Raw genomic sequence first — 22,016 nt, 5'->3', positions numbered from 1 at the left:
CACCTTTCCGTCAAGAATTTCATATGGTTGACGTTACACAGCAATCATGTTCATAATTCCGTAGACTATTCGAGAAATTAATTTCTTTGATGTGAGATTTTTTTTTTTTCTCTTAATATTAGGGCAAAAATCAATTTCTTTAATTTATTTTATACAAATCTCTCGAATTTTTTATTTTCAGCATTATATTTACTACTTTGGTTTATTTTTATTTTTTGATATCCTTGGGTGTCTGGACCAGCTTGTGCACACCTCAACTAATCCCATGAGATTCTGAAGTTAATGGTCAGGTAAACCTCCAGTGGATCTGAGGAGACTCGAACTAGTGACCATTGGATAGTAAACCTAAGGCCTGATCAATTATTTTTATTTTTATTTTAATCTCTCTGCCTATTCGTATTGTATTTCTCATTTTAATAATAATGTTAAAGTTTTGCTACGTACAAGTAAAATTACGTATTAATCTGCATACCAATACTTAGGCTTATAACCCGTGAACCAAAGCCGGTTCTGTGCATGGTCCGATCCGACCCAGCTATCCAAAACGCGCCAACCCGACCCGACCAGTCCGTACATGACGGGTTGTACGGACGGATCGTTTTTTTTTCCTCTCTCTCTCTCTCTCTCTCTAGTTTTTGTTCTGTTTTGATGAAATTCTGCACGCACCCACTCTATCTATTTTGTTTCTTTTCCATACAAATCAATATCATTTTATTACTAAGAAGTGAGCAAATCACTAGTAAAAAACTATCAAGAGAAAAACTGCAAAACAAACATATTTTTCTATACAATTACTGTTAAAACCATTAAAACCTCTACCAAACTATTAAAACCAATTCCATAATTTGTTGAGAAGGCAGCAATGAAATTCCCCTGCATCCCATTTTAATCCACCATTTTGCAAGTGAATCTACAAATCTAATATCAAATGTTTAGAAACTAACATTAGGGAAAATCAAATCAGAAATTTTAATTCATGAAAATCATATACAAATGAGTAAAAATGAAAATCATAGTTTTCAGCTGTTTAGATTAACAAATAAATAAACTAATTTATTTATTGGATTCATTAATTTATTACTTGTTTAAAGAAAAAACAGTAGCAAATTAAAGCATCTTCATTTCTTGTTTAAAAAAAAAAAAAAAAAAAAAGAACTCATAAAATATTAGCCCATTAGCCATGCCCAGTCCTCTGTATTCAAAGGTAGCGCAAAAAAAAAAAAAAAAAAAAAAAAAAAAACCAAAAGACAAGAATGGTTGAATATGATTGAGATACATGTTGGGTTTCTAGAGTTTGATTTGTTGTTGTAGTTGTTCTATTTGAGCACCCGAATTGACATGGTATCAGAATTGCAGTCTTAAGAATGGACTATGACTGGAATTAGGATCTACTTAAAGGGATATTAAAGAACTAGCTATTTTTTTTCCTTTCCTTTTTATCTCCCTTTCTCTCAGAAATTAACAGTTAAATAAAAAAAATCCAAAGGGTCATAGAATGATGCAGGACATTAATGTAGGAGGCTTTTGTCCAAGCCTTTCAGTGAGTGAAGCTATGTCCCACTGTTGCCTTTGAGATTCCTGAAAAGTGAAAACACCTTAATGTTTCTAGTTGATCTTTTATCCAGGGACAAGTCTAGTTGTTTAAAAACAATCAAAGATATGCCTCTGGCATTCTACCGAAGGACACCAAGTCAAGGCCTTCCACCTTTCTTTATCAGAATGTTGGGATCCAGACAACATTCAAAAACCCTACTCCTATATATTTATGTATAGCATTAGGCCATAATGGTCATCTCTGTTCAAAGTCCAGAACGAATATCTAGATCTAACAAAAAGAACGATTTCAAATTATACAAACCAAACCAAATCCATTTTATTTTCTCATACTTCTTTCTCTTCCACTTAACATCTAGGTGTTTATGACAAAATTCACAAGCTGGTTATCAGTTAGAAAAAAAAAAAATGCAGATCTAAACTAAGGTACTTTAGCACTTATCCTTCCTACTATCCACCATTAAAGAACTTCAAAACCAAAGCCAATTGCAGAACCCAACAAAGCACCATCGCCCACTTCAATAACTCCAACCAAAACCCAGCAAAAAATCAAAACCCACTTCAACCAAACCCTTATCTTGAAGAGAAATACAAGCATCGTTCATCCTCTAAGCAAAACCCAGCACAAAATCACAAAGATAAATCACACGAAGCAAAACCAAGTAGAAAATCATATTTTCAGTTTTCAGTTTTGGGGGAAATACGTTAAATAGAGGGACTCACTGGCTTGGACGGCGATGATGAACGGTGAAGACGACGGCGACGACGAACTGCGATGCCCAATGGAGTGGTGCACTGGCTAGGGTTTATGAAACGAAGGGAAGAAGAGATCTGGCTTGGTTCAAAACGCACTAACGGCAGTATCGGTTTCGACTGATATTAATTTGGTTCAACCAGTTAATGATGTGGATCCGAATAACCCGAGTTTTGGCGGGTGGGCTCAAAACGGTTCTTACGGACGGATCGACCCACTGCATTTTATGTATAGGCCTATTGATATTAATTCTTTTATATTCAAAATTTAAATTAGTATTATTTTTAATAAAATATATTTTTTGATTAATCACATTAGATTATTACAGATATTAGTACATATTTGTGCTTGTAATTAAATTTTTTCATAATATCATTATCTTGCTTAAAAAGTTAATGATTTTCAATAAACATGTTAGTTATTATTAATTTTTTATTTATAAAAAAATATAAGCAATAAGAAGAGCAGTGCTACATCCTCTGAGCTCCGACTTCTAGAAGAGTTTTTTTGTTTTTTTTCAATTGTTTTGATATCTTTTATTTATTTTTTATATTCTTAAGTATTTTTTTTTAAAATAAAAAATTCATAACATCACTAAAAACTAGTTTCTTAATTATTAAGTAAATAAAAAAATCGAGGTACAAATTTGAAACTCATGTTCGGTAGATTTAGATTGCATTTGGACGTTAAGCTGATTTGAGTTGAATTGAAATGAAAGTTAAATAAAATATTATTATAATATTATTTTTTAATATTATTTTTTTAAAAATTAAAAAAAATAAATTATTTATTATATTTTATATTAAAATTTAAAAAAATTATAATAATTAAGTAAATTAAATTAAAATAAATTTAGATAAATTTGAAAGAAAAATTCTAAACATAAGCCCGTACACTACACAGCATCTATTTTTTTAAATTTTTTTATTTTTTTCTTTTATCAAATGTTTAGTATATGAATATAAAAATTAAATTAGTTTAAAAATAATAAATCTAAAAAAAATTTAAAAAAATTTAAAAAAATAAAAAATATAAAATATATAGTGTACGAAGGTAATGAGCAGCAATATTCAATTTGAAATCCAAACTGGCCTCAAGGACTCCCTCGCCAAGAAAAAGTAAATTGTAGACACATACATAGTAACACTATATATGCTTACGCCTCTTCTAACGTCTAGCGCAGTCTTTTAAGCTAATATGCTTTGCCAGTACGTGGCTGCCAGAGTGGTAGGGGACCCTGCTGGACCCCACACCCCGCTCTCTCTATCTCTCTCTCTCTCTCTCCCCCCGCCGGAATAATGTCTCAATGAGTCAATGTGATTTCAATATGTTGAGAAAAGAACTTCATCTAATAATAATAATAAAAAAAGAACTCAAAATGAAAACCTTAATTAAGCTATAATGGGTTTTGAACCCAATTGTAATGTTCGTATTAACAATTGCATTATATGTTCAACGAATTATATTTTACACTTTGATATTTCCATCGTGAATTCGCAACATTGGAAAAATCTAAAAATTAACCTTCTCATGGTTTTACACAACTATATTTTAAAATAAGGAATATTTTTATAAAATAACTTATAAAAATAACGTCACTTTATATAAATACTCTCATTTTAAAATATATCTTGTGAAATGTATCGTGTGAATATTATTTCTCATTACCAATACCTATGCACTGGCTAGTGAAAAGGCAACCTTCACTCTTGGAGTGAAGTATTCCGAAAACTCGCAACGAGCTTTTACTACTCGGTTTCATAGCGGAAAAGACCCTCCGAAAATTTAATGCTTACTTTTTGTCTTCCCACTTTAGGAAAGAGACTTCATAAAATATTTTGGACAGCGCTACATGAACCGATAAAACCAACCGATAGAATAGACTGATCGCTGCATTTATAAACTTTTTTTCAAATATTTTTTAAGCATATGTAAACATGTTTTTTAGAAAATATATAAATTTAATAATAATCACTTCTTTAATTATTAAAAAATAATTTAAAAAACTATCGGTCGGTTTTATCGGTAGCATATATCGGAATTAAGAAAATTAAAATTTCTTTCCAAACACCAAGCATTACTACATCCTACGTTGAATCCTTCTTAGGTATAAAGAGTACTACTGGCGCAAGTCACTTCAAACACTATTTTCTCCAATATATATATATATATATGAAAACATCACAAATACATGATTCGTATAATTCGGAAGCAAAGACAAAGGAAATCTGAACTACATCATGAGCACCACGATTGTTTTCATTAACAAAACATGAAACTCATTTTTTTTCTTTTCTTAGGGGCTATCAATTTAAATGATACGCTTGCATGCATGATGATGATGAAGCGCCAGAAGGATTAGCAGAAAACCAGATAGTTAGGCTGAAATCGTACTACCAACAAGCGCCTGTATTGATTTAGTGAACTTTTCTTTCACGTTCACCTTTGATTTTCTACAAGTACATTTTTTCTTCCATAAATCATGACAATATTTTCCGACCCCTCGCCTTCCATCCTGAACCCGTCCGAACATCGCCCTTAACGTGCCGGTTGTGTCGCTTTGAAGGGCCAGAAGGTGGAATTGGTGAGGCTTTTGGGAGGAAACCAAACCTTGGGCGTTCAAACCTGGGCAACTTGTGTACTTCTAGGAATGCACTGCTCATGTCTTGAGGATACTTCTTGCTCTGGAGGGCTTTACCGTTGGGGCTTAAATCATGGATTCTATATGCTGCTCCATATTCAATATGGAGGACAAGGTGAAGAAGCAACAGAAGAAGAATAGGCACAAAAGGTTTAGAAGCCATTAGAGAAAGATTTGATTCTACTGGCTGTAATGCTTCTATATATATATATATATAGATCCTATTCGTGAGAAGTCAAATAAAAGTTGGTTTCTTTGGTACGCTCGTTTAGGAGGCTGGAAACACAGAAAAAGCAAAGTTAAAAAGGGGAAGTTATGTCTCAAAATATGCACACCGAATGGAGGTAGAACATGTCAAAAGGCTTGCAGTAACGGATGCCTATAGGGGGAGAGGGGAAAAGAGAGATGAATTAATGTGGTTTTGGAGGATAGGTAGCAAGAGACAATTGGGAGTATTGATTGAAGAAGAAACGGGTGGGTTTGCAAGGTTGCAGTCATGAAGAGAAGAGAAAACAGTGTTGGGCCGGAGAATCTCATTAAATGAGAGAAAGCCCTCCCTCCCTTTCTCATACGTATTGGTTGACTTCAGCAGAAATCTCTGCATCTCTTGCCCCCAATCAGTTTCGAAGTAACTCTCTCCTTTGAAGGTCAGATTTTTCATGTGATATCGAGTGATAGAATATGGAACAGAAGTAATTTCATCACTACCAATGACATTCAAATTTATTATATGATTTCTAGAAGTTATTTCTGATTGTGTGTCAATTTATTATGTCACGAGGTTTGGATCATCTATTAAATATAGAAATGAAGACAAGAATTCAAATTTCTCTTCAGTTCTAATGTTTGCTTCATTAATGGTGAGAGATAAAAAAAATAAAATAAAATAAAGAACTCAAATTCCGGAGAAAACATGACAGCAATTTTCATTTACCGTTTAGACGAAGAGGGATTTTTTTTTTCTTTTTTCTTTTTATACAAATTATTTAACCCACTGATCATTAAATATTTTACACAATGGAGTTTGCCTCAATCCATTTGTGGAATCTTTTGAAACACATTTAGCATTTTTGGGTAGTTTGGGCTATTTTGTTATGTTTTGTTCTTCTGTTTTGTTTGTTTTTAATGAAAAGAAAAATCTCTATCACATTTAAGGGATTTTGTTCCTTTAATGCATTTTAACGTTTTTGGCAGTTTGTCATAAATAATATCGTCTTCCCTTGCCTGGTGAAAGAGTGGTATGAACCCTGTTCTGTGTTGCGTACTGATCTGTGGCTCAGGGTAAAAAACTAGCAATCTTTTCTAAATCCAAGGATGTTTGACAAACCAAGAATCTATCCAGTAATGAATGAAAAAAGTTGCAGCCAAACTACATGAAATTAAAAACATCGAAACCAATTCGGAGTTTTGTTGTCATTTTTCTTCTCAAATTTTCTTTCGAGTCAGATTGTATTCGAGATTCAACTTTCTGCCTCGTTTACTATCTTGAAAACTTTTATCTTCCAAGACAGAACACATCCAGGCAGAAAGTCGAACATGGATTATTAACAGAACCACGACTAGAGGTAATTTGTTGGAGTCAGTTCAACTTTCAAAGTAAAAATTCAATTAAATTGAAGCCATTCTCTCCTCTAACGTTTGATGCATTCATATACAAGTTAAGAATTCAAAATGTGTATTGTTTATATACAAATTATAATCAATGTATACTTTTGCAACCAGAATGTTCTTTTTTTTTGATGAAATGGAAGGCCTGCTGTACATGTATTTATGTGGGAGCAGATGCTGACAGAAAAGAGAGCAGGATCTTCACTGCAGTTGTGCTTCCAACTAATCAACAGCCCAAAGAAATAAGGAAAGAATATGTAGTTGATCCACCCATGTAACATTAGCTAATAGATGGCAGCATCGGGTTCGTGCCAAGTCCAGATCCTCCCAAACCACCGGGATCTGCATGCTTCACCTTGCCAAAATAGCGGATATGACGCAACAGCCTCGCGAGGAAGGTGTTATGGCATATCGTTGAGCTATCACAGACAACTGCAACATGTTTGCGTGCCCTAGTTAGGGCAACATTCATTCGCCTACTGTCCCCAAGGAATCCAACGGCTCCTAAAGTGTTTGACCGCACCTTGTACAAAATGGAAACAAGCATATTTGGTAAAACTAACACAGTAGAAGAAAATATCTGAATAGCCAAAGTTGGTCATGATATAGGAACTACTAAGATGATGCTGTTAAGATATTTTAAATGGTACACCACTACTTATGTCATTCAAATATAAAGGCTAAAACCACCCGTGTGTCAATTTGCAAGAATTGTACTACAGGAATTCTGTTAGTGCAACGTAGTATGCCTGGTATCACATTACAACACATATATAGGATTATGTGAAAAGAGTGACCTAATAAACTAAAAAGGCCCCTTGGTGATATGGTGTAAGAATCAATGATTCAGGGTTATCATAACACAGCTACACAAAAAGACATCTGTCAAAATGACCTAGAGGACATCAGATAATGACCCAGGATTTCTAATTGTCACAAAGATATTGCCAAATTTTAATGGACATGACTCGATAAGATAGATTTTAACTCAACGAATAACGTTTATGTATCTCACACTAGAAACAGGACCATGTATTCATTAGCCATCAAGCAAAACACCATGACCTAAACATCCTATCCACTTCTTGTGCTAAGCAAATATGCCAAGTAAATATGATTGATCAGCTATAGACGGAATAACAATTTAATGAAACTCAAGATACATACCATACCATACTTCTCACTTAATGTCCTCTTAAGATGTAAGACCTTTCAAACAACTCCAATGACAAAAGATCTCCAGTGCACATTATAATTGCTTATATAAAATTTCAACCATAATAATTATTAGGCTGCAGCCCCCCACACACAAGCACAAGAAGTTTTATTATTAGGCAATTTCAAGGTGTCAAACTTCCTCACACAAGCACAAAACCAGAAGACTTGCTCAAGGTAACAGATATTAACCAAACCATTTCTCCCCAATCTACAGCACATTCTATCCTGTCCACCTTACAGCCCATATCATCTATTATCTTACCTCCTCCACCGCTACCTGATAGGCAGTACCAACTTGAAGAGAGCGTCGTCACAAACTTAGTCATAGCAATGACATTTTAGTCCTATTTATAATTTTCCATGCACTATCATTTCCAACAATTAAAGGCTGATCTAAATGTTGAAAATTGAAAAGATAAGTTGTTGGAGCGAATACCATTGTTTCTTCTGCTTAGGATATCTATATTATTTTTTTACTGCTCATCCTAAAAATCCATTATCAAATTTGTCATGCCAAACTACGTATTAATCACAAAATCTTATGAGATGAGTAAAAATGAAAAAATAGGTTAAGCAGCATGTTTCCTGTTAGAAAATATGGTATATGGTTTCTGGAACGTGTGTCAAGAAGAGAAACACAGTTCATTTATATAAAAGTATTGGCCGATTAAACTATACCATTGATATGATTACAGCATCGGCCTCCCGTCCTTGGAAGCTATCAATAGTTGCAACCTCAACACCTGCAGCCTCTGGAAGCTCATCAAGCCTGTCCCTAAGGAGCTGTACTTGAGCTACATAAGGAGATTGAACTGCAATAGCTGCTGGGCTAACACCTGCAAACATGATTTAAAATAACACTGACTTTACCTAGTCATTATTAAAGGTAATGTGTAAGGGAACCAGAAAAATCTATTCAACCAGCATATATGCATAAAGAGCTACACTTACAATAATAAAAAAAGTCCCACCAGTATCAGCAGTGGTGCTAGTTTAATTAACAAGATATGAAATATGACTACGAAAGGCATAAACTTTAAAAGAGGCTACAATAGAAACTACTGAAAAGCTGCTAGCAGATATAAGCTGCAACAGTGTGTAAGGTCAATTACTCACACAGAATTCACTATCTCTAAAAGGATATGTCATGATGATGGGTTAAATTGCTTCACATGAGCTGTCATGGCATATGAAAGATGCTTTCCTGATGTGTTGGGTATGAAAGAGAATACAGCCACAATGCTCCTCCATTTCTTCGACAAAATCCATCTAGAATCCCCTACTTCATTTTACGGTACTGATTATACTTCATATATAATTTACATTAGATAGTGTAAGCTACACATATAATAGCAAGTATATAAGAAGCGCTTCCTTTAAGAAAACCAGACTCTCTCTAGGAAAACTTGAGCCCTCAACTCTCCAAAACCAATCTGAAAGAGGGAGAAGCTCCGGATGGAGCAGAAAGGATGGAAAATGCTGTCCATGGATATGGAGTGGTGAGTATAGAAACAAGGTATGGACCATCTGGATGACAAGGTAAGCTTGACCATCACAGAGCTACCATCGACTCTCTGGTGTGTTGGAATTTGAGTTGGGAAGGGAAAAAAAAGAAGTTGATCAGCAGAGCCACCGTCAGATGGCGTGGCATGTGGAAATACGTGCTGGTATGAGAAATTAGGTGTGCAACACATGAGCCGATGGAGAGGGAAATAGAGGGCCAGCATAGGCGGGTGGTAGAGAAGGAGGTTCGTGTGGAACATGTGGTGGAGAGACTGCACAAAATTTGCAAATCTAATGGCCAAAATCTGAAAAAGGAAAATGAGGAAAAAAGTAAAAGTGAGAAGAGAGGGTGTGGCGGAGGAGAGGAGGAAGAGAGACCAGAAAGAGTGGAAGTTGGTGAGCACAAGAGTTACTAGAAACAGTGTAATGCATGTGCGGTGGTGGCACGTGTAGCACATGCTCTGTGGAAATGACAGTTAGAATGGTAAGGCACGGTAGAGAAGTCGGATGAGGATGCTGAGGCAATACTTGGTGGTGGTTGGAGAGGTCCCAAAATCAATAAATCTGGTGGCTAAAAAAGGGTAGGATGGAGAGAAAAAGGATGAAAAAATAATGAGGGAAGAGGGAGATGACAGGGAGGGGAGACTGGTGATGAGAGAGGGGTTCCTCCCCCTCCCAGAAGGGCAGGAAACCTTACCATGGAAGGCAGCTGAACCGAAGTGGCTTCGGTAAGGGGAAAGAAATAAGAGTTCAAAACAAGACGGGATGTTAAATTTGTTTTACAAGTGTTTGTATTACAACCTTATCTTTAAGCCCCTAGATCTATGTGCCAGATAACTAGTGAGCTATGTACATAAGTCTAGTGAGAGAGGGAGATGTATTCCTAGGCCAAATTGAGATGTACACATGCATTAAAATAAAGTCAATAAGGAGTAAGGACTCATCTTGTTTTCCAAAATCATGTGCATTAAGACTCACATGGAAATGGTGCACATATTGTTTTGTCTAACATTGCAAATTGTGAACTCCCCTGTCAAAGGTTCATTTTTCATTAAGCCATTCAATGGAAACTACAAAAGGTTTCTTTGTATTCCAAATGATGGTTTGCAAAGTTTTGAGTACTTCTCATACAAAATGCGTTGGATCTATACATGGCAGAGTTTATCATAGAACTGCTTTTTTTAATGTGTTAGCACTTAATCCCTACTAGAAGGCCAAAAATATTTACCAGAATAAATCAATGAAAAGACATGTTGCACAACTATATCAGCCTCCCCTTCATTGTAAAAAGATCCTGTGCCAGCTGGATCTAAATGCTCTTCACAACCAACTGACAAACTTCCATATGTCATTCTTGTATCAAGCAACAGCAGTGGGCATTGAGTTATCCAGGTGGGCTGCGATAGTGTATGGAAAAATGTTCAAGCAGTACTTTGCACATTAAAAGTATGTAGCAAGGTGAAAGCACTAGTATTTGTCCATGGATGAGAGACCAACCAAGAGAAATATACATGTGTGTGTCTGTATCATATTGCATTTTCAAAATGATCCTTCAGTGCTGGTAAGATGTAACTCATAGCAGCCTATAAAAAAAGGTCGTAACTCATAGCAAGGTATGTATCAATTTTCAATTATCCACCACTTAATGTCTCACAAAAAGAACTAGGAGTCTCAATTCATTGAGATTGTTTTGACATGTCATAATTGCCTGAATTGCTTAAAACAGGCTGGGTTTGTGGCTGAGTCTCTGGTAATTGGTGAGTTCAAGCCTGACTGATACAATAATTTAGACCAATCAACATAGAAAGCAGATTGACAACTTACTGGCTTGACCAACTGGACTTATCTGGGCTTTGATAATCTAACGTGTGATTCTTTACAGAGTGTTTTGACAAGTCAAAATTGCATGAATTGCTTAAAACAGGCTGGGGTGGAGGTGACTGTCAGGCAAGCCTGACCAATCCAATAATCTATACAAATAAACATGAGGAGCAGATAAACAAGTTTCTGGGAAGGCCAATTGGGTTGATCTTGGTTAGATAATCCAATGTGCGATTTTGGCTAACATGCCCTTTGCCATTAATTAGAATAGCAGAGAAAACCAGACAAAATATAAGAATAATTTCATGAAAAGCCCATAATAAATGTGGATTGTGAAGGAAAAATGCAGAAGAAAATTATGATAAAGCTTTCTCAACTTTTAATTAATTTAAAGATTTTGCTAGCATTTTGAGAAAACAGTGCGTACGCCATAATAGGCCAAGAGACATGAAGCGTTTTTTTTTTTTTTTGGGTGAGTAAGAGTATATTGAAAGACAAGAGGCACGACTTAACCTAAGTGCTGAGTCAAGAGATCATAAACGGCCATAAAATAATGGCTACTTGGAAAAAGCTCAGAAAAGGATTTCAAAAAATAAGGATGCAATTCATTTAGCAGCTTATGCCCCGGAAAAATGGAAAACCTCCAAGAAGAATGTGGAAAATAGGAAGAGATAAGAGATGGGTACGATACCTTAACAAATGGAGCATCCACAAGAAGATGAGAAGAGACCGTCAAGGACGATTTTAGTGATCCACCATACATCTCTTTTGATGCCCAACTGGCAATTGCATCATTCATACGGTACTGTGTTGTTAACTTGGTGGCAAGAATTCCATCATGCAAAGTCGCAGCCCTCTCCAGCAATGATACTCCAAGACCACCTTCTAAGGCTTTTCTAGATAGAATCACTGGAGCGAGCTGGCATTGGTCACCAGCAAGAATACAGCGCTTTCCCTGCAGTATTGCGATCCAGCAAGAAGGTTCAATTGCCTGTGCTGCTTCATCTATAACAACCAAGTCAAAGGAATCCAGTCTTCGAATCAAGGGATCAGCAGCTCCAGCGTTAGTGGCAAGCACAACTTTAGCGCTTGATAGTACTTCCTTCACAGTCTCCTTTTCCTTCTTCTTCAGTGACTTTCCCAGTTGTTTTAAAAGCTGACGTATCCCAGCAGCTAAAGAATCATCCCGTAAACAGTGTCTGAGGTCCCTTCTTAGATCTGACTTCTTCCTTTCAAACTCCATCCGAAAATTGACTAGCTTAGAATCCACGATTTTACCCAAAGATTTTGATGCCACAGTTTTGGATATACGTGCTGGATTGCCAACCCGCACAATTTCCAGTCCAATATTTGATAGTTTGTCAACCATGTTGTCAACAGCCGCATTTGTTGGTGCAGTCACAAGCACCCTTTCACCTTGTGCAACAGCAAGTGCTATAATTTCCTTAAGCAAACCCGTCTTTCCAGTACCAGGTGGCCCTTGGATTATCAATAAAGGCCGCTTCTTATTCAGACCTAATGCAATTGCTCTTTGCTGTGAATCATCATAAGCTCCAGTCCTCAACATCCCATCAAATTCTTCTTCAGCCCAATCTATCAAATTATTTTCCTCCAGCCAGGCAACATCTCCCTCATCTCCAAATAAGGTAGCTGCAACGGCAATTGAAGGATTTTTCTTCTGCAAACCACTCTTTTGAAGGAGCATCAGTGCTTCACAATTGCGCTATACAAAAGAAGATAACACCAAGGCCATAATTGGGTAAGTAAACTGCAAAAGGACCAAAGTAAAGAGAATCTAAGAAGCAGAGGAATGAGAATCTCTTCCAGATGAGTACAGACAAAAAGGTTTTCTATATCTATATATTGCATATTGATGATCATCTGGATTGTATTCACTTAGTTTACAAGGATGCAGCTTCCAAGGAACATTTGCTTTGGCCTGCCCATGCCTTGTATAGGCAGCATACCGATGCATGTTGGTTTATGTACCCTATTAGTTCATTAGAAACAGTATATTTTATAGAACACCTTTGGGAAAAGCTTTCACTTGGTATTCACAGCTTTAAGGTAAAATGTTTACTAAAACAAAATAATAATTGTCCACCTTATAATGCAGAAGTTGAAATTAGAGTAATGGGACATCGTAATGGCATTCCTTGTAACCCTTCTTTTTCAGGATCATCACACTCTCATGTGGAGAGTTAATGAGAATATAGATCCTCAAAATTTCTAATGAAAAGAATAGCTCTGAATCCAAGTCATCAGAAAAGTTTGTGGTTCACTGGTCTTAAGAGATAAGTATTGCCATTTCTTTAGCATTTCTTTTGCAGCACCTCCAAATGACTTGGATCAAGTCCTTTGTAAGAGATGGTGCAGAGAACCCTTGAAGAGAAAACACCCTCACTCTCTTTCTTTTCTCGCTTTACTACACAATACACTATATCTTGCATATGACCCCACTCAAGTAAAACACATCACTCAAGGACCATACTAATGGTTTATAATTTTGGTGGCAAATTTCAAAAAGGCCTGTTCATAAAGAAGAAGTAAAGAAAGTATAACTTTATCAAAAAGCCGTTCAGGGAAGTACCTCATATGTGAGTGCATCAGCCAATCCATAGATACGATCAATTCGAACGCTCTTGCCAAAGAGCTTTGAGAAAGTGGGATCACCATGGCGAGACTCTAGAGCTACACTGATGCTACATCCGTCCTCCCCAAGGTTGTTGACAAAACCTTGCACGCAAGAAGTTGCACCTGCACCCCTGCTATCACATATTCTCACGCAGACCATATCTCCGGGAGAAAGGGTGGTCGGCGGCAGACGGTGGTTCCCCTCAACCCTGAACAACACCAAATGCATTCCACCTAATCCTGCTTACAAAACCCAATTCCATCCTCCTAAGATAACAAACTCGGAAATTAAGTCACAACCATACACTAAAATTCAAGGCTGCTACTCAGTAACTCCAATTATGCACCTAAACATATGTTCATAAGGGTGTGTTTATGTGTTTATTATAAGAGACCTGTAGATGTGCTGACAGCATTCAAATTGCAGATGGTGTCACAGAGTTCTTGCTGAGCCTGGCCATGGCTAACCAAGAACTCGATGGGCTTCGAAGCATCCGAATTCTCGTCCGGTTTAGGAACAGCATCCAACTCCTCCTGTGTAAACTCCAATTCTGCATCCCTTTCTATACGAAGCAGTTCCGACATTCGCTTCGTGAACTCATCGATCCTGCTCTGGATAGCCTTGACCTTCTCCAGCTCCATCCCTAACACACCTTTCAAATTCTTCTTCGGCTGCACCACCTTCCGCGCCACTGCTCTGTGCTGAACTGCAAATTACACAAATCGATCTCAGCCCACTTAAGCAAAAGTTGAAATACAACAGAACTTAAAGTGGAGAGAGGAGGGACCTGAATTGGCGAGCTCCTTGAGCAGCTTCCAGGACTCGGTTTCGCACCAACTTTGAACCAGTGATTTGTTTTGGAGATCTTGGAGAACGTCGCGGAGCTCTCTCTGGAAGTGGTCGAAGAGAGTGGGATAGTGAGTGCAGGCCTTCAAGCAAAGGGCTTCGAGACCGAGGGGCATGGGGATGGCAGTTAGGTAAGGTTGGGCCTGGATTACGAAAGTGAGACCGGGCCCCATCCTTTGCCTGAGCTCCGAGAACTCCTCCTTCATCTCGGCCAAAGCAAAGTCGGTTGCCATGGCCTTCATCCCCTGCCGAATCCACATCACCACGCTCTTACCCAAGTCTCTACGACCCAGTGGGTCCCCATTCTCGTTCAAACCACGCACGCTCTTCCCCGAATCTGGTTCAATGGAATTGCTTTTTCTCCTGCTGCTGCGACTAGTTCTTTTCGTGGGGTTCTCGGTGACGTTCCGAATTACAAGCCGTTGGAATCCAAGCTTCGGGGACGAATAATAACGCCGAGAAAAATGGCTGTTCAAGGACGAAAACTGGGGCGTACTAATCGCATTGTGACGGAAACGCACGGTAGAGCTTGGCAACTGCCTCAGAGCCAAAGTAGTCGCCGTTGATATGCTCCTCTCGCACATCAAGCACGAATACCTGGCTTCCATTTCAGTTCCCGAACACAACCCAAAAGCCCCCGCCTTTACTTTCCCCTTATAAACACAACATCATCACTTGCATTCCATCAAGAAACCAAAGTCATGTTACCCTGCACAATACAACAAAGCCATTACTATTAAACTGGGCTCTGGAAGCGTATATCTATATTGGGAAGAAGCAGATATTTCGGGTTGGTTTCGGTTAACTTCCAGTTCAGGGAGGAAAGTTTTAAATGGGAGCCGCTAAATGTATCTGAGGCGAAGAGGGGAAGCATACGAAAATTGAAGTGAGTTCAAGGTGGACATCGTTATCAAGTGCGAGTAGAAAGGCGTGGGCGGAGATCCCAGAAGCCGTGTTGTGATTGGCTGCGCTTGATTCCACAGAATCAATCAATATCTATGGCGGGGCTTGCACCTTCGTCTGACTGGCTACTGCCCACTATAACGTGTCTTGTTTCTGTCCTTTCCCTTCTCTCCTCTCTGGTTTTCTTTTGTTTTTCCCTCAGTTTTGTGGCCAACATGATTTTTGACTAAAGACCAAAACGGTACCTAGTTCCAAATTCCCTACATTCAATACGTGTTCGTCCCTCTGCCATGGAAATTTTTAAGATTTTCTTTTCTGTTTCTTTTGTGATAGGAGCATAAAAAAAGGTAGGCAGCTTAATAATAGTCTATAGATTTGACACGCCAGAATGATGAAAAAAAAGAAAAAAGGAGGCATTATTATTAGGGCTGTAGAACAAAATTCCAAAAAACCAAAACGGAAAAATCGGTGAATACGTCTGAACCCGTCGGTCCGGGTCGATATCAATTTCTATTTAGCAAAATCGATTCGATTTTGATTTTTAGAATACCAATTTGAATCAAATCGGACTGTTACATATATATATATATACACGTATATATTATTTTTAATTTTTTTACATTATATATAAAATATTTTTTATATTATATATTATATATTAAATTACTAATTTATATAATATGAATTTTTAAAATCTTATCATTCATATCTATTAATCTTATAATATAAAATTAATATAACATTTGATTATGATATAACATAAATTAATCTTATAATTTTTAATATAACATTAGAATTTTAATATAACATATAAATTTTAATTTTATAATATTAATATAATATAAAATGAGAGATATAGATCAATCACTTACAAAAGTTTTGTTGGAGTGTGATTTTGTTTATTTATAAAATCAGATCGGACCAAAACCAGAAAAATTGAAAGTTTCGGTTTTCGTAGTGAATTGGTTCAATATCAGTTCTTAAATTTTCAAAACCAGTATATACTGATTTGGTTATAAAAAAAGTCTAAAACAGACTGAATCTGACCAGTTATACCACTAATTATTATTATTATTTTATAAAAGACAAACCTCATTCATACTTATTAATACTTGAATAATCAAGAACAAGTTATAGTGATATGTATAATGACAACTAACATATACCAAGCATAAAAAAATAAATTGCTGATCAACATCCAACAATACTCTAGCTAATACAACATTAGGCAAGTATGCCAGTATGCCACCATTGAGCTGCATCATTGACTTTGTGAGCATGTCTTGCTAACAAATGTGTAGCTTCATTATCCTGTAATTTAATATTGAAGATGTCACTTTTTGGAAATTGGTGAAGAAGATGTTGTATTTTCATAGTAAGGGAATTTTTCTCTTGGGCCAGAGGCCCAAAGAAAAATTCAAAAGCAGCCATGGAGCATGGGTCGGCCTACGAATTCAAAAGTGGGAAACCCCATAACGCAAAGAAGGAGGGAACACGCCACCTTGGCATCCGCCTATGGAGTCTAGTCTCATGTAGGCCCGAGTGAATAGGTGGGCATAACTTGCAAAGAGCCATTGATCCTCTGTTTGATAGGGAAGAGAGAACTTGACGACATGCACCTAAAGGATAAACAGAACATGAGTCCATGCCGTATTAAAGAAACCTAACTAAGGAAACTGTTGAGGGGACACATCCCCTCGACACAGGGCATGGGCAGCTGACCCCAAAAATCGGGTACAAAAGGCAATCCCCAGGTACTAGGATGTCTCTTTGAACTCTCTATTCACTCGCATAAAACTCTAAATCGATACTAACTTTAGTATCTAAGACTCTCTGACCACTACCACGACCCTTGTCTCACAGTGTTTTATTTGTATTCGCAAGCTCAAGACCGAAAACTTGAGTTGTTGAGAGTTTGGCCTAAAGGTGTGCGAAACACAATTTAGAAAAATAATTACTGGTCAATTACAAGCAAAGAATCCCTTTCTAAGATCAACCTAAAAAAACTCATATGGAGCATCCTCTTTAATCCTCTCAAAGCCGCCTAAGCTTCAACATCATCAACATAAAAATCTCTCATTTCCTTTGTACTCAAAGCAAACAAAACCACTCCAGTATCATTCATTAGAATAACTCCAATTACAACAAAGTTTGTACCACTAAACAATGTCCCATCAAAATTCAACTTTACCTTATCATATGGAGGAGGTTGCCATTCTAATACATTTTCATTTCTTAGAATCAAATGGAATTTTTTGATAGAAGTAAAACTGGCAACATAATCAATACATTGATCAACAACTTGCAAAATTGGATCCATAGTGCTCTCAAATAATTGAATATTTCTATATTTCCGAATTTCCCAAGAGATAGTGAGGAAAAGTGGAACTAAAAACATATCAAATTCTATCATAATCCACAACAAATCGACAAAACTAGTTTCAGCACATAAGAACTTCACTATTATGCTACATATATGAATCCATACCTAATGAATAGTGGGATACAAACATAAAACTTGAAGAATATCTTCAACCTGTACATGACAATGAATACAATGACTATTTTCCATTACATTCCTCTTCAGCAAATTGTATTTAGTAGGCAGACTATTAGAACATGCCCTCCACACAAAAGTCTTCACTAATCAACTACATAATGAGGAAAAATCTATCTAATCAAATTAGTATTTCAAGATCAGGATTTTAGATGAAACAATGCATTCACTGAGACATCCGAATGTAACAAAAGAGAAGCAACATGAGCATAATGCTATAACTTGGTTGTAACCCACATATATATCTAAATATTAATTGAGTTGCCATTTCCCATCTACCATTGACAACCCTTTAGAAGGATATCTTTGGTTGCAAACATACTCCTCCACACATAAGAAAGATTACACCCTAGTTGTGAGCGTAAAAAAGTTATACGTGGGAAATATTTTGCTTTAAAAACCTAAGTAGCAGAGAGTTAGGATTATGAAGCAATCTCCAACCTTGTTTGGCTAATAAAGACGAGATAAAAATCTCCAATTACGAAAGCCCATTCCCTCATACAATTTTGACTCACACATCTTTGATCAACTAACCCAATGTATTTTATGCTTAGATACATGTTGTTCCCATCATAAATCTTGCAAACATATCCTACAAATCCTTACAAAAAATCTTGGCAATAGAAAATAACTCATAGTGTAAGCTGAACGAGCTTGAGTCACTACCTTAATTAAGATTTTCCTACCAACTTGTGATAAAAGTTTTTCTTTTCAACCTTGTAATTTATTCTAAACTCTTATATTTAAAGATGGTAATCCCAAATAGCATTTATGTTGTTGTAATGAGTGCACATTTCAAGCAGCCTTGATAGCATTCACCTCATCCACACTAACATTTTTGCTGGTTCATAACTCTGTATTATCAAAATCTAGTTACTGTCTAGATGCATCTTCATATGTCAGTACAATTGCCTTAAAGCAGAATTTTCAGCCATAGTAGCCTGACAAAATAGCAAACTATCATTAGCTAAAAATAAGTGACTTAGTGCACATTTAGGATTGTGTTGAGAAATATTGTCTTAAGACTTATAGCTTAGAGCTTAACGTAATAAACTCAACTATTAAAAATTTATTTAATATTTGGGATCTATATATTTAAAGTACATTCAAACATATTATATTTGTTTGAAAATAAATTGAAAAAGTACTTTTTAAAGTAAAAATGACTTAAATGGGCATTTTATTTTTTACAAATTATAATCATATCCTTGATTGAAATCAAATCTTATAATCAAATAGCAACGAAAATAGTCTAATAGGATTTTCAATAAGTATAATGAAAAAAATATCTTCAACGATGCATAGGTAAAAGAGCAATACAATTATGTTTAATATTCATAGCATTTTCACTAGATATCTCTTATTGTTGCATGCATAAGGATTCTTCTACCTCTTCTTCTTCCATGCTTTTATGATTCCCTACAAACATTTGGTCAAGCAAATTGGGTTGCTCACAAGTGCTTAAGATGTAATGATTACCAAGCCTCATGAGAACCCAAACTTGTGCCAAAATGCCCCCACTGAATGACTCTCGAGCATAGATAATGCATTGAACATCTCATCAATTGACCAGCTAAATGGCCTAGGAATAATATAATTTTCTATATCCAAGACATTATTTTGTTGAAAAGATCCAGTATTTTGTGTAACTGCTAAGTTGTTTGTGTCATGGGAATCGATTGAGAAGCCGTATAGGGCGTTCATCTGCTGAAACATCATTTTATCTCTAGAATTGAAAGAATTTCCCATGGAATTGAAATTTTCATAACTTTCACTCATTATTAATGAACCGGTATTCTATTCCATGAAATTCAGAGCATCCAATGACACACCATAAGGCATTAATGCAGACGATGACAATTGATAAGAGGTGAAAATCTGATCAGTTGCACCAAGGTTGGTGCACCACCCAGCGTATATATTAGAATTCATAAGCTCTATGAAGTTTTCCAACTAATTAAGTGTCATTGTTCCATCAAATGAAAGCAAATTCTCCATCTGAGCTTTTGAAGATGCCAAAAACCCAGTCCCTTTTTCTTTAGAAAAAAATAGGTAATCCATTTTCAAGTCAAAACGAAATTCCAAATAGAAGTTAGCAACCATAGAGACCTATAAATTGACAATGATTCGAAACCATTCAAGAAAGTGCTCAATTTTTCAATCAAAACAAAATTCTCCTAGTCCAAACATACAAAACCTACACTGTCCACGATGAAAAATACTCTTTTCACTACTTTCATATATCGATACAGACGACAAATAACTACAAAATTTACAACAATATTAAATTAGTTAAGTTGAGCATATTCAATTTTCCATGAAAGCAACATAAATATACTATATAAAAACTGAGACTTTGACCTCAATAAGATTTTGATAGAATTCATGTCTACCATCAATTGCCACAAATTACAATAAAAGGTCACAATTCTCAATCAACAGTAATCCATAAAACCCATTTTAGATTTGCCCCCTAGTGCATAGATGTGCATATGTGGGTGAAGAGAACATGAAATTCAAGACCAAATTCAGATTTTTCAAATAAAAAATAAAGAAAACCCTTGAGAGCTATTGTTGCTCTGAATATGGAAAGAACACCATCAAAGAAAAGAAGAGAGAGACACAAGAGAAATTTGCAGTGTTTTACTAACAGAAAAATTAAAATATGTAATTGTTGAAAATTATATAGGCATTTTCATTTTTGACATTTTTTTTCAAACGTGTACCCACGTTCTCTAGAATAATGAAATGGTGCTTTTATTCAAACGTAGTTTATAGCTTTTTTGGATTAAAAAGTACTTTTAAATAGGACATCCAGACAACCCAAATTTATCATTAAATTACTTTTAATACCATTTAAGCACTTTTCAAGCATCCTACCATAACCTTAAATAGGCCCTTAGTGTTGGAGCACATTGCACACCTTCAATTCTCTTATTAACCTCCTATTCTCAGCATCTTGAATAAGAGAAGATAATCATTTAGCACACAAAACAAATAAATAAGGGCATAATGGGTCACCTTGCATAATTCCCGTGAAGCGAAAAACAAAAGCACATAGACTAGAAGAGATAACATGTGGCAAAATAACTTAACACAAGATAATTTTGTTAACACAAGATAAAACCATTGTCACTTAGCTAGGATTGAAGCCCAATCTTAACATCTCTTGTTCAAGAAACTTCCATTCCACCCAATCATACGCGTTACTCATGTCAAGTCTTACAGACATAACACCTCTCCAACCCTTCTTCTCCTTTGGATTTAGTAGATAACATTGCATGCAATAAGGACATTGTTCGTAATAAGCCTCCCTAGAACAAAAGCACACAGATTGGAAGAGATAACATGTGGTAAAATAACTTTCAGCCTGTTAGTGATCATCTTTGCAATTATTTATAGACTACATTTCATAAACTAATAGGTTTGAAATCTTGTATCTTATAAGGTTCTCTTTTATGGGATAAGAACAATATAAGTCTCATTCAACAGAGAGGGATCACTACCACTATTGAGAATTGACAGCACTGATCTCACCATTGAATTCTCCATAGTATGCCAATATTTTTGGAAAAACACCATGGACATCTCGTCCGAACCAGGAGCCTTCAATGGTTGTTGTTGGAACAATGCTTGTTGTACTTATTCTGTTGTATATGGTTGCAATAGAATATCATTCATAGAGGAAGTTACCTTAGGCTACAGTTTATCAAGTATATTATCCATAACCCGAGAATTAGAATAAGATAATAAATTTGAAAAATAATGTATAACAATATTTTTCAAGTCTTCCCACTCTTTTCAAAATCCCGTTGCATCCTACAGCTTTTCAATTAGATTTTTATAAATTCATTAATATGCTTTGTAATGAAAATATTTAGAGTTTTGATCTCCTGAATGTAACCATAGGGCTGAGACCTTTGCTTCCATATCATTTTCTCCATTTTTAGCAACAAATTAATATTCTCATTAATGC

The 22,016-nt window shown here is 36.0% G+C and overlaps 1 protein-coding gene and 1 long non-coding RNA gene across 4 annotated transcripts; both read right to left on the bottom strand.

Annotated features, from left to right (window-relative positions):
* Positions 1-694: 694 nt before the first annotated feature.
* On the bottom strand, positions 695-2,505 carry LOC122309568. The gene is made up of 2 exons (XR_006242459.1): positions 2,278-2,505; positions 695-918 (listed from the first exon to the last, which is right to left on the bottom strand). It is a non-coding gene; the product is annotated as an uncharacterized LOC122309568 (long non-coding RNA).
* A 4,033-nt stretch (positions 2,506-6,538) lies between these two features.
* LOC122311961 (DNA-binding protein SMUBP-2) lies at positions 6,539-15,624 on the bottom strand. 3 transcript variants are annotated; one of them, XM_043126760.1, is made up of 7 exons: positions 14,522-15,612; positions 14,129-14,440; positions 13,690-13,973; positions 11,791-12,822; positions 10,507-10,675; positions 8,454-8,611; positions 6,539-7,080 (listed from the first exon to the last, which is right to left on the bottom strand). In XM_043126760.1, exons 1-7 carry the CDS (start codon positions 15,186-15,188, stop codon positions 6,838-6,840), a joined length of 2,865 nt encoding a protein of 954 aa, XP_042982694.1. In that variant the 5' UTR covers positions 15,189-15,612; the 3' UTR covers positions 6,539-6,837. The 3 variants fall into 3 exon arrangements, with proteins under 3 accessions (XP_042982694.1, XP_042982696.1, XP_042982695.1); XM_043126762.1 differs by lacking the exons at positions 6,539-7,080; positions 10,507-10,675 and having other exon boundaries at positions 8,460-8,611; positions 14,522-15,623; XM_043126761.1 differs by lacking the exons at positions 6,539-7,080; positions 8,454-8,611; positions 10,507-10,675 and adding an exon at positions 10,790-10,861 and having other exon boundaries at positions 14,522-15,624.
* Positions 15,625-22,016: the final 6,392 nt, after the last annotated feature.

Source organism: Carya illinoinensis, chromosome 5, assembly GCF_018687715.1.
Source record: "Carya illinoinensis cultivar Pawnee chromosome 5, C.illinoinensisPawnee_v1, whole genome shotgun sequence".
Taxonomy (NCBI): domain Eukaryota; kingdom Viridiplantae; phylum Streptophyta; class Magnoliopsida; order Fagales; family Juglandaceae; genus Carya; species Carya illinoinensis.
Note: the sequence above shows the minus strand (reverse complement) of the source record. Positions and strands in the feature narration are given on the sequence as shown.